This window comes from Candoia aspera, chromosome 5, assembly GCF_035149785.1.
Source record: "Candoia aspera isolate rCanAsp1 chromosome 5, rCanAsp1.hap2, whole genome shotgun sequence".
NCBI lineage: Eukaryota > Metazoa > Chordata > Lepidosauria > Squamata > Boidae > Candoia > Candoia aspera.
In genome coordinates, this window is record NC_086157.1 from 112310778 (window position 1) to 112324335 (window position 13558).

General features: G+C 42.7%; 1 protein-coding gene across 3 annotated transcripts in view; it reads right to left on the reverse strand.

Annotated features, from left to right (window-relative positions):
* MYO7A (myosin VIIA) overlaps window positions 1–13558 on the reverse strand; it is an 87812-nt gene that overhangs the window by 48970 nt on the left and 25284 nt on the right. For all 3 annotated transcript variants that reach the window (XM_063305954.1, XM_063305953.1, XM_063305952.1), the window contains exons 14-16: window positions 5556–5693; window positions 2682–2840; window positions 1042–1134 (exon numbers count right to left, since the gene is read on the reverse strand). In XM_063305954.1, coding sequence (XP_063162024.1) covers window positions 1042–1134; window positions 2682–2840; window positions 5556–5693 — 390 coding nt within the window. The remainder of the gene's footprint in view (window positions 1–1041; window positions 1135–2681; window positions 2841–5555; window positions 5694–13558) is intronic.

Sequence of the window (13558 nt, forward strand, 5' to 3'; positions counted from 1 at the left end):
ACAGGTTGGCAGGAGCTGGGACTAGCAACGGGAGCTCACCCCGTCACGTGGATTCGAACCGCCGACCTTCCGATCGGCAAGCTCAGCAGCTCAGTGGTTTACATTCTTAGGGCGTGAAAAAAACTGGGCCTTGGGTTCTGAATTTTGAAAATAACGCTGCTCTTTAAAAAGTTTCTCCCCTTTCTTTTCCTTGTTGGTTTCTCTTCCAGATTGCTGAAAATAAAACCTCATGTGTTTCCAGACTGAGCCAACTATCTGAATGGACCTTTTGACCTGTCTGTTTCCCAACTTCCTGCTTGTGCAACTGCACAGGACTGATAACACTTTCTGGAATGGGAGGCTTCATCAGCGTGTCTGAAAATTAGATAAGGGATAGGTTTCAAAACGAACCAACAGATTAGACTGTAGCTGGAATGGATAAAACAGACTCCTGTTTTTCAGCTTTGAAGGATAAGGTCTCGCATGGGAAACTCCCTACCTCAACAGATAACCCCACGCAAGAAATTGGAGGAAACAGCACAAAATGAGGGGTGGAAAAGGTGGCGGGTTGGATTTGATAGCCAAATAGCCCGTTCCAACTTTACAATTTGAAGAAGAACTATCTAAAACACAAAGTCCCATTTAAGTCTTCAGGTCACTTGTCCAGAAACATGCGTCCACTCTGACAACCGGTGGTTGCTCGGTTTAAGGGTATGTGGATGGGCTCGAGCTTTAATGGAATTGTAAATGGGGTTAAGATCAAAAGGATGCCCTATTTTAATCCTGGAAAGAGAGAAAAGACCACATGCACTCAAGGTGAATATTCTTCTTGCAGGAATGTTTAATTTTTGTTAATGCAAACAGAGATAAAATATCCTGCTCTGAGATCCACAAGCACAGCTCTGTTTGTGCATCCATAAAAAGCTTGTACTTCATCTACATCTACAAATCCTGAAACTTGGGCAGTGTTTCTCATTCAGGCCACTGCCTCTCTTTTTCCAGCGATTTACCTATTTTGCTTCCTGGAATCTCATTTGATTTTGAAATAATCTGCCACCCTACCTTCAGGAAGATCTTAGTCTTGCCAATCTGCCAATCGTCATCTCTGCCCAGCACAGCTTCAGCAATGCGCTGGCATGTTCCATGCAGATCCCCCTGGAAGAAACAAGTAGGCAGATTTCAAAGCTTGCACCAAGCAGGGGGTTGACTAGATGACCTCTGAGGTCCCTTCCAACCATATGGGTCTATGAGCACAGTGCTTGTCAGCCTCGGTTTCCTAGCTGTCTTTAGCAAACAAGGGAGGTAGTGGCAGCATCTCATTGGGTTCACAAGCAACCTGGAGTCATTACCCTGCCCTCAAACAATCCTGTTCACAAGCACTCCCCTACTCAAATTTAGCCACTTCCTTAAAATGTGTAAAATCAATCAAAAGATAAATTGTAGGATAAATCCTACAGCATAAAAAAAATATGTACTAACATAGAAGTAAAGCAAAATTTGGAAAGGTTATTCTGAAGGCTGCATTTATGCGCCATGTTTAACCTGGCTGCTGAATTAACTCATTTTCTGGATAATATTCTGATTCACAAACTAACTAAAGGGTTACATTCACACAACATGGTTGGCAGCCAAAGCAGCATTAACACGAACTAAACTTAGCATGGTTTTCAGAATGCAGCTGCCAGATCTTTCACTGATCTGATTAGTTGTATGAGCATAGTCGAATGTTGAAAAGAGAACCTGGAATTTTGACTTGACTATGAAGTTCACACGTCCAAGGTCCTCCATCTAACTCCAAATAAACAGGGTTTATACACTTTGAATGTGTTTAATTTTTTTATTACTTCCTAAGGCTAGATATGGATGCAGAACACATGTTTGACTATGTCAGATTGAACTGAGATATACTAATTTAATGTTTAAATTTAAATTTAAGTTAAAGTTAATGTAATGTAATGTAATGTTTAATGTTTAAATCTAAACATTTAATTTAAATAATTTAAATAACCAATAAACAAACAAACAATAATTTAAATAATAATAAATTACACAATAATTTAAACAATAAAACAGTAATTTAAAAGTCCACATCTGCTGGCAACATCAAATCATCTCAGATTACATTTTAGATTACATCACCAAATCTGTCATGAGTAAGGATGGCGAGCAGGGGGCTCCCACCCAGACTGTCAAGCGCATGCGTAGCACTGAGGAACTGTTCAGCCATTCAAAGAGACACAGATCGGGACCGCCTTAACCCTTGGGGTTTATATGGCTGGGTTTTTCCCACGCTTCCTCAGTTTGTTAGGATTCTTGTTAAGTACTACTAATAAATATTAGAGACCAAGTCATTGTCTCAGTGTGTTTCCTGGTAATCAGGACAAAATCTTCTTAGATTACAATTCTCACCATTTTACAGGAGGCACCAAACCAACCTACTACAGATGCCGTTGTGATTCTTTTCAGCCAGATTTGGGACGAATGGAAAGAAGCATGTCACTTTGGAAAGTTTGAAGTAGATTATAAGAATTCATGGCAAAAAACAGGTTATGAGAAGGATTTGAAGAGGTGACATCAAGGGTGTCACCATTTTGGCTAAGTAACTAACGGCACTCACGGGGTGACCCTTGCAAGTAATGATGGCTGGCAAGGAATAGGTTTTTTTTAAAATTATTTAAATGTATATGATTAGTCATCTCTACCTGCTTGTAGGCGGGTTTAACCCCTGGCATGAGAACCCGGTATCTGTCGACAAATTCCACAAAGGTATACCGGATTGGATAGCCGGCCCTGCGGATCCGGATGGTCTCCATCATCCCGGAATATCTCAGCTGGCGGACACAGAGTTCCCGGTCAAATAACTACAAAGAGAAAAAGTGGCCTTTAATTTCTCGTGATTACATAGAACCGCAAGGTTGGAAGGGCCCTCGGGGATCTTCTAGTCCAACCCCCTTCCCAGGGCAGGAATCCTCAGACCATCCCAGACAAATGGATGTCCAACCTTGGCTTGAACACCTCCAGTGATGGAGCACCCACAACTTCAGGAGGGGGCAGGCTGTTCCACTGATTAATGGGTCTCACGGTCAGGAAAGTCCACCTTATTTCAGCGGGACTATTATATGCTCAAAAGCGGAAAGGTTCGGCATTGCCCACAATAGAGGGGTGGTTGGTGAAGATGATGGAACTTGGCAGAGATGGCTAAATTAACTTCTTTGATCAGAGAAAAAACAATATCTACATTTACGGCTAACTGGAAACCCCTTATAGACTTTTTGTATGAATCAGAAAAAAATGCACTTATGACTTGTGGTTTTGATGATCAGAAAAAAATGGATAGTATAAAAAAGTGAGCTGTTTTGTAATCATAGAGTAAGAGATAATTTTGTAATTGTACTTATATTTGGTGCAATGGAAATTGGAAGCTTCTTCTTTATATTTCTTTTCCCTCCCTTCCTCCCTTCCCACTCTGTATTTATTATTTATTATTCAAATTTTGCTACTGTCCATCTTCCCCAAAAGAGGAACTTTCAATTTGTGTTAGTTTTTATGTTCTCTGTAAAACTTTTAATAAAATTTGTGGGGGGGAAAAGGGAAATTCCTTCTTATTTTGAGTTTGGATCTCCCTCCCTCTTCTACTTGCTGGTTCTTGTCCTACCTCAGGCACCACGGAGCATAAGTTCACCTCCTCTTCTCTGGGACAGCCCCCAAGTGTTGGAAGACTGTTACGGGGCCCCTCCTCAGCCTTCTCTTCTTTAGGCTAAACTCACCCAACCCCTTGAAGCATTCCTTACGAGGTTAGCCTCTGATTCCCCCAAGTGACATTATAAAAATGTATATGACAAAGGTTAAAACAGCCTAAAGAACTTGGCATGGCTAGAAGAGTGATGGCCAGACAGGACAATTTCTTCTTCTAGGGAATGAAGGAGCTGAGATGTAAGAAAAAGAGAGGTGAATGGAGGTGGCCAGAATGCAGAATTTGGTCTAATGGGGTGAAATATGTGAAGAGATTTGGGTTACATGTTTTAAGAAATGGGTTGACAATGAGATCGGTTGGATAGTTGGGGTCTCCCCCGATGGAGGCTTTCAAGTGAAGGATGGACAACCATCATTTATCTCCTGTCTCAAATAGAAGGTTAGTCCACAAGAACAGTCCTAGCTCTATTATCTCTTGGCTATATTCATTGGGTCACGCTGCCTCCAATAATTCCTTTTAAAATAACATTTTCCACTGCACTAATTCCAAAAACAATTTGTACCGTGAAGATTCACTTTTCAGGAAAAAACACAGGCACCCAAGTAAAAAACAAAACCTGCTTCCTTTGTATCAACACGGTGTGATGTACCCTCCCCAAGATGTCATCCTGCAAGAGACAGATTATTTTCCACTCTTTATTTTGGTTTCCTGCAGCGCTGTTTCCTGCTGTTCTTAGCGCTTGCTCACGGAGGCAGCACCCTTCCCAAAGAATTGTTTTTGTTTTTGTTTCTACTGACCCAGCCAATTTCTTATTTCACAGTCAAAGGCCCTGCAGGACAGGAATTACGGATGTTACAAACCAACATAGTGGTAGGTGGGGGAAATTGGTGGGCTTAATCCAGAGCGGCATCAAGAGGCAATGAGATTCTAGCCTTTGGTAGGCTGCAGATCTAGATCTAGGCTGCAGTTCTACAGACAACCACTAGAGGGCAGTAAAGAGATAGAGAAAACTATTTCTCTTTGCTGCCCCCTTTGGGCATTTGAATTTTTGCAGCTCATCCTTTAGATATTTGCCAAAAGATATTCTACTCCTGAGGAAAAACATTCCCCCACCCACCCAGGAAAACACTCTAAGTAGCATAAAACATATCTTGATGCACCATTACTAAACCTCTGTACGCATTCCCAAAGAGCAGAATCCACAATCTACTCTGAAGTTTGGGAGAAGTGGAATGGAAGAGGAGAGGAGAGGAGAGGAGAGGAGAGGAAGTAAATGGGTGAAGAAGGGAAGGGGAGGGAAGAAGGGGAGAAGAAGGGGAGGGGAAGGGAGGGGAAGGGAAAGAAGGATGGAAGGAGAAGAAGGAAGGAAGGAAGGAAGGAAGGAAGGAAGGAAGGAAGGAAGGAAGGAAGGAAGGAAGGAAGGAAGGGGATGGGAGGAAGGAAGGGGATGGGAGGAAGGGAGGAAAAAGGAAAGGGAAAGGAAAGGGGAGGGGAAGGGGAAGGGGAAGGGGAAAGAAAGGGAAAGGGAGGGAAAGAGAAAGGGAAAGAAAAGAAGAAAGGAAAGGAAGGAAAGAAGAAGGAAAGAGGAAGGGGAAGGGAGGGGTTAGGGAGGGAGGGACGGAGGGAAGGAAGGAAGGAAGGAAGGAAAAGGGGAAGGGGAAGGGGAAGAGGAAGAGGAAGAGGAAGACCTAAACACAGAAAATTAAACACATAAAATTGGGGGACGGGGGCGGAATCCGAGTACAGCCTTCAGAGGACTCTCCGCCAAGAACATCTCCAGGACCCCCAGCCAACAGACGCCACGTCCCTCCTGCCCCGTCCGAAGCCTCATCCCAGAAACCCGCTCTGCGCTGGCCGCATCACCCCCCCTCCCCCGACTCACCATGGGCCTCTTGTACTCGTTGGGCTTGATGCAGCGGACGAAGAAGGGCTGGCAGACGCCGAGGGTCCGCATCAGCAGCTCCAGCGAGCGCTTGAACTGGCCGCTCAGCGTCGGGGAGCGCTTCCTCGTCTCCGCGCCCTGCGGAGAGAGCCGGGTCGGGGACGGATCAACGCCAGGAAGCGAAAAGACAACGCCGCAGCGGCTGGCCGCTTCCCCCGCGCCGGGCTGGGACGCCGGGAGGAGCGTTCCCAACACAGGAAATTTCTCCAGCCCCGGTGGGGCCAAGTCTCCCACCATCCACGGTGGCTGCGATGCTCCGCAGCCAAGGAGAAGCCCTTCTGTTGCCCACCTGGCACCTGGAGATGCCAAGGATGCTCCGAAACCTTGGCTCTCTAAGTCGGACGTTGGGGGTGTGAGAAGCCCCCCTCCCATGCCGTTGGTGTTCTTGGCTGTGATTTTATGAAGGTTTCACTCCAGTGTTTCTCAACCTTGGCGACTTTCAGATGTGTGGACTTCAACTCCCAGAATTCCCCAGCCAACTAGGCTGGCTGGGGAATTCTGGAAGTTGAAGTCCACACATCTGAAAGTCGCCAAGGTTGAGAAACACTGTTCTACCCTGTGAGTGGTTGAATGGCGGTTTAATTAATATTATGATATATAAGTGTGCTGTGTGTGGTTATTACCCTGAGCCTCACGTGACAGAAGCAGAATGGAAAGATTTGTAAATTATTTTAAAATGGCGAAAGGGAACAGTGACAAAAATGTGTGTTGTGATGTCATTATCCACACTTTGCTCCTGCGTGTAGATTTGCACACACATTACAGCTTGCTCTGTTGCATCTTGTCGGGATCACTGCGCTGAGGAAACAACGCTTAGGGAAAAATTAAATCTGAGATGCTTTGTGGTTCGCCATCCAGAGCCTCAACTGATGGAGTAGATGCCACCTATTGTAAAATAAATATATCAAATACATTTCTAGATGCAGAGTTTCTGCTTTCTCGTTGCAGCGGGACCAAAAATATTCCCCTGCATTTTTTCACTACCGGTTCTTATCGAAGTGACCCACAGAGAATTCACTTTTGAAATGTCTTTCAAAGGAGAAGGGAATTGGGGTGAAATTCTTATGGGGGAATATTATTCATTTATTTATTATTTAAATTTATAGCACCATCCATCTCCCCCAACGGGGGACTCTGGGTGGTTTACGATAAAAGCAATAATAAAAACATAAACCTCAGTCACAATCTAAAAACATCAATAAGATAATAAATATAATAAACATAAAGATAAAAATAAAAATAAAATAAATATAAAAATATGATCTTCTTGCACTTTTATTTAGACATGGGATGACCAAAGGAAACTATCAAGTCACCTCATAGTCATCAAGAAAGTTAGATTTTCAATCTCAACAGTCAGGAAAAAGAGTTGAGTTACAAAACCTTGGAAACTAGATAGAACTATATTTTTGCCGCACTTTTATCAGGGGAATGTTAAAACAGATCTTCCTTGATGGCTTGGACCTTCTTTCTAACTCTCTCTGGATTCATGGGGGAAATGGCATTTGTTTATGAAATACGAATAGGAAGTCTATTTGTTCTGGTTCTGTGTAAATGCCCCTTCTCATTCCCAGGCTCAGAGAATCCCATTACAGAAGTGCAGATATGCCCACTCCAAATGGTATAGTCCTCTCTCCACATGTCAGCGGCTAGCATCCATGCAATCCCCAAGAGAAACCCCAGACGCAAACTCTTCCTAGGATCCTTTCTTAGATGGGGATGCATAAAGGGGCCTTTAGAACAAATATATATAACTCCCATTGCTACAGAGCAAGCCTAGGGAGAAAGAATGCCAGGCTAGGAAAAGCTGACGGACAATAATGCAGTTTTCCACGCAGCATGATTCATCTGTTAAAATGGAAATATATATTTGGACAGCCAAGGATCACCCACTACATCACCTGCAATGTTGGGGGAATGCATTCTTGCATATCCAGTTCAAAGTGGGGAGGTGTTTTTTTTTAAATGACTTCATTGGACAACTGGGTGGCTTCAAGCCAAAAAAAAAAAAAGAATTATGATAAATAATAAATGTTAGGAAGGCAAAGGGGAGAGGATATGAGGCCCATGCACATTGATGTTAGTTCAGCAACAGTTTGCAAATAATTTGCAAGTTGGAAAAGAAGACAACATTTTGCGGTTTGGAAGCGCCGTGCAGCACGGCAGACTTATCCAAGGATCTCCATCCTTTTCCTTCAAGCTAAATCCACAAAATCCAGACCGGCAACAAAAGATTAGTGGAACTACGCCAACTGCAAATATCTCTAGATCACTTCAGCAAGTGAGTCAAGTTGCATTGTGGTGTTTTGGTTTGTTTGTTTTTTTAAATTTTAGGAACAGCATAAACTTCCTAAAAGAAATCAGCAACATGACTCAGGAACTGAATTCCAGCCTTAGAGGAGCAGCCAGGCTGTGCTAGCAAAAGCCACTGAATAGGTTTTCCTGAGGGAAAATGGTAAAATCCATTGCCATTAAAAAAAAAAAAACAGACTTCCACTGAGCTGGGCCATTTTCCACAGATAAAAATAGCCATTATCATTGGCTGCTCAACATATACTTAAAACAAAAAGATGGAATCTTTCTCCCAGCCCAGCCTACCTCACAAGGTTGTTGTTGCAGGGATAGAATTAGGGACAACTCTTAGAACTTTGAGTCTAAGAGAAAAGGTGGAATATAAATCCAATTAGGCATCTGCAGGAGGTGTAAAAAATGTTGAGAAGGCAGCCCTCTGTGTGTGATTGAAGCCTGCCCATTTTTTTAATATACACACTTTAAAAAGGAGTAGCCAGCATCTTGATTTTTTTGGTACTTCCTATAGAAACCCTGAATGCAATTAATCACTGTCACTATAATCATTATCTATTTTTAGAATTAAATAATGCTCCTTGTCTGGAACTGTAAGATGCAATAGTAATGAGTGACGTTGAGGTGCGGCAGAAACATTTATGTGACTTTTAACCTTGTTTAAATTTACATGGAAATATTGTAGGGACCCAGATGTTCACTCAGTGGGAAGTAATCCTGGTTAACTCAGAAACAGGAAGCAGCTGGAAGCAGCTGCCAGGTTAGTCTAACACACATGTTGCGTGTTTGCAAGAGAAAAAAAACTTATGTTTTCCCACGCTCCAGAATCCTCAATGCACAATTAATTCTCTGCAGATAATTATACCCATTTTTGGAATTGGCTCCAGACAGTTTAATCAAATACAGTCAGTCCTCATTTAACAACCACAATTGGGACCAGAATTTTGGTTGTTAAGTGAAGCCATCATTAAGTGAATCTGACCAGATTTTACAACCTTTTTGTGTCAGTCATTAAGTGAATCATGTGGTCATTAAGGGAATCGCATGGTTCCCCACTAATTTTGCTTGCCAGAAGCTGGCTGGAAAGGTTGAAAATGGCGATCACATGGCCACGGGATGCTGCGATGGTCATAAATGTGAACTGGTTGCCAAGTGCCCAAATTGTGATCACATGAGTGCAGTGACGCTGCAACAGTTGTTAGTGTGAGTTCCAGTCACAAGTCGTTTTTTTCAGCACTGTCATAAGTCTGAACCATCACTAAACGAATGGTTGTTAAGTGAGGGCTACCTGTTGTGCAATGCTTTGGATTTGGTCTCTAAAAGATACTTGGGAGCCTCCCAAAAGCTCCTTAAAGGAGCCATATTTTTCCCCAGCATGCCACCCTTGATGGTGACGGTGATACTGTGGTTTTTGGCATCTGGAAGAAGCCACAGTGAAATCATGCATATCCGGACACCATCGTACAAACGCATTGCAGTTTACATAATTTGCATTATTTCCCAATGATTCTACTCCCCTCCCCCGGATGCCCATGATTCTGGCTGTGTTCACACAACCTGCCTAGCTTGATTCCTGAATCAAGGTATGTATTTTACGTGAATACACAGAATCATAAGCTAACCAAACAGGTTAGATTTGCAAAACAGGCTAAGGGCAGGCTAGCGTGTTGTATGAATGCATCCGATGCTTTTGCTCAAATATTGTGTTGCAAGCTGTGTCTCTTTCATATGTGCATGTGATGTTACGACACATGTACAGAGAAGGTGCAGCTTGCTCCAGAACACTTCTTGAATCATTCACCTGCCCCCACAGTTGCCTCCCACAGACTCCTCTCTTGACAGGGTTCAGTGAGTTGTGTGAATGGAAGCATTGGCTTGCTATCGTTTACTCCCAGATAAAACATCCTGAAATTACATAGCCAACAGCAAATTATTAACTCGCCTCTAAAAACAAGGTCTTTTACTCATAAATGAATACATTTGGGTTTTAAACATTTTATATTAATAGCTACTACCTTATTTTTACCTGCCAAACTCTTATCCTGTGCTAAATCTTTTGATTATCCCTGTACTTCGCAGTTTATGTCTTTTGGCCATAACAAACATCAGTTAGTTAAGACTTGTTGGACAAGTGCATGATACTTCAGGGTCAGCAGCCCCAAAGACTTTAAATACCTATAACCATGATAGAGAGGACAGGTAGCTAAGTTAGGGAAAAACAAGAAGATCAGTAGGGCTTCAGACTTGGATGTGTTCATGTAATGGACTTATCCATGGTTAATGTGAGCATGATTTATTCAGTTAGACCAGTGTTTTTCAAACTTGGATGCTGGCTGGGGAATTCTGGGAGTTGAAATCCACACATCTTAAAATTGCCAAGTTTGAAAAACACTGATTTAGACTAATTATCTATGTCTGGCACACTGAAAGCTAAAGAAATCACATGTGCTGAAACTAATTTGTGGTTTGGTGGGTGCATTCAATGATAGCTTTCTCATGTACTTCATCATGGTTTATAGAACAAACTATTTTGAAAGTTTGGCCAACACCCTGAACTATGCATTAACTGAATAAAAAAGGGTGGGCTGGGTTCTGGTGCAGTGCAATGTGTGAACGCAGCCAGCACAACAGGCTGATGCCACTTTCATCAGTGCAAGCATCCAGGGCCAACTTAGCTAGGAATTGTGGAGCTGAAGTCCAACAGGTGTAGAGGGCACCAGTTAACTGATCAGAAACTTCAGGTCTTGAATGTTTGGTTCCCACGAATTAATTCCAGCAGGGAAAATTACCTTGTTTCTTGCAAATGAGTCCTTCATTTTCTTGTGATTTATTTTTTCTTGGCTTGAAAAGAGTCTGTGGCATGTGACCCAAGGAAATGCAATAATCCAGAAAAAGTGGGCCAAACCAAACATACCCCAGGAAGGATTTGCAGAACTTATTTTACCTTCAAAGTGGATGCTGGCGACGGGGCAAATGTAGTGGATGGACAGCCACAGAGAAACTATAGGAGAAGAAACGGAAAATAAAACGACAAAGCAAAATACAGAGAGAGAATAGAGGAGAAAAAAGTGAATGGGAAGAACCGCCAGGTTGGGATTTCTCACCTTTGATTAAAGAAGCGGCCACTTCAATAGAAATGGAAGCAGAGGTCGGCAACGTGGAGCCTCCGTGAACAACCTACCCACAGAGGTCTCTTTTGGTGCTCCCCTGCTCCTTCTGATCTTTTTAGTCTTTGGAGTCTCCCTCCCAGAAGTATCTGGCAAAAATGGTCAAACAAGTGAAGATGGCGGCTACCACAGTGCAATTAAAGCTATGTGCAGTGGTGTGATTGAAGCTCTGCTCTCTTTGAATGGGCAACAGGGAGAGCTTTGACTGCACCATTGGCACTGCCATCTTGACTTTTATGACCTCTCTCCATAATCTAACCAAGTCTAGTTCTCTGACTCCTACTGCTTCTCTCCGATTACATCTACCTGTCCCATCAGGTCGAGCAGGAGGGGCATGCTCTGGGTCCATCGGCCAAGGAGTGTCATCTGATGACACAATTTCTGCATGGCTCCCACCCTGCAGAACATCATTGCCCCAGAGATCAGAGTGGTCCTTACTCTGCTGGCTTTTCACAAAGCCCTGAAAATGTGGTTTTGCCAACAGGCACGGGGACCTAGGAGTCTGGCGCAGCAGGTGCAGTGGCTGTATTGATGGTTACAGATGAATGGGCTCCCCTCAGCTCTGAATTTCAAATTTTGCGATATGCTTTTATGATTCGCATTGTTTATTGTTCTAAACTGTTGTGTGGTTTGACAGTTTTTGTATTGTTTTTAACTGTGTGCCAGCCGTCCACTGAGATGGGTGGACATATAAATTCAATGAATGAATGAATGAATGAATGAATGAATGAATGAAAATGAATGTCTTTACTACCTATGGAGGTGGTGACCCCTATATTTCAGAATCAGGCATGCTTTTCAGCATGATGTGCCCAGCCAGGAGCACTGCCATGTTTAGCACTGTTTTAAAAGCACCAAAGGCTGGGCTGGAACAGGCCAAAAGGCATTCTTCCACCATTCTCACAGGGACTAACATGAATGCCTTTTGGAAGCATGCAAGCACCAGCATCATCCCAACTGTGTTCCCCAGCATGCTGCCTCTGATTCTGGAGGATGTAGACCAGTGTTTTTCAACCATGGCAACTTTAAGATGGGTGGACTTCAACTCCCAGAATTCCCCAGTTGTCAAATCTAATTTCTGGTGCAGGAAAAGATTTCTCACTGCCTTTTTCCAGAATGATTTTTGACTTCCCCATCTAAACCAACATTCCCGGGTTTTCCTGTGGTCTCTCATCCAAGCACCAACCCAGCTTACTATCAGATATCAAGCCAAGATTAGCTATGAAGAAGTTTTCTAAAGCAGCTCGATTCAATCTGGAACTGTGGATCAGTGATCTCGGTCACTATCCTGTAACCTCACCATGGAATTGTTATAGACTGGTTTCTGCTAAATAAGAAATGGGCTAACATTGTTGCTGGGAAAATAGCCTTGAAACAGACAACAAGTCAAGAAACATGGAGAATTAGGTCAGCTGGTAAGATGAAGGGAAGGCTTAAATGAATAAATAAAAGGTAAAGTGAAACACTGCCTTGAGTAGCAACTCAACCCCTGGTGACTTCCTAGACTAATGGCCTCTAAACTTTTTTAAATCATACACCCCAAAGAAAAATTGAGCACCTCAAAAAAAATTGAGTACCCCAATATATGCATGGTTATTCATTTATAAATCATATACATGTACTACCGTACTATCTGTCTATATCAGTGTTCCTCAACCTTGGCAACTTGAAGATGTGTGGACTTCAACTCCCAGAATTCCTCAGCCAGCTGGCTGAGGAATTCTGGGAGTTGAAGTCCACACATCTTCAAGTTGCCAAGGTTGAGGAACCCTGGCCTACTTACATGCTGCTTTTGTTTCCTGACTCTCTTTTGTGTGACTCCAGAACCTCCAATGATTATACCTCTCAAATTCAATGCAAACCCTCAGTGTTTTGTGGGCATGAAGGGCAGTTTTCTGCTGTTTTTCAAAGAAAAGCAAAGGGAAAGAAATAGTGTGCATGTTTGGTATCAGTTTAACTTAACTAAAAGAGTTTTTTTTAATTAAAAAAAGCCCCCTCAAATATGAAAATCCAAGCTGCACCCATTGATTTGATGCCACTATGCTGCCTAATTTGGAAGCAAATTAGGAAAAAAACCCGTATTCCTGGCCATCACAAAGCTGCATTGGAAAAGATGCCAGTAGTGAATGCTTCGATCAGCACCTTAGAATGCAAAGTGGGGCTAACTTTGAAAATAATTTCTTTCTGGAAGTATAAAGAGAAGGCACACTCAACTCTCTTTCTCAACAGCATCAACCAACCAGGGGAAATTCTGTACAAAGAAGATTTTCCAAAGACACAGAACATACGCTTCAAAAATTCAGTGGAAACTAAATTCATAAAACTAAAGGTACATTTGTCATCTGAAGCCGGACACATTTTAAGTTTCAAAACAACTTTAATACAGAGAGTTCTCGTGCTTTTGACATCTAAATGATGGAAGTGTGCTTTCTAAAAGGATTCACTTTTCCCTCATTAAATCCAAGGAGGACC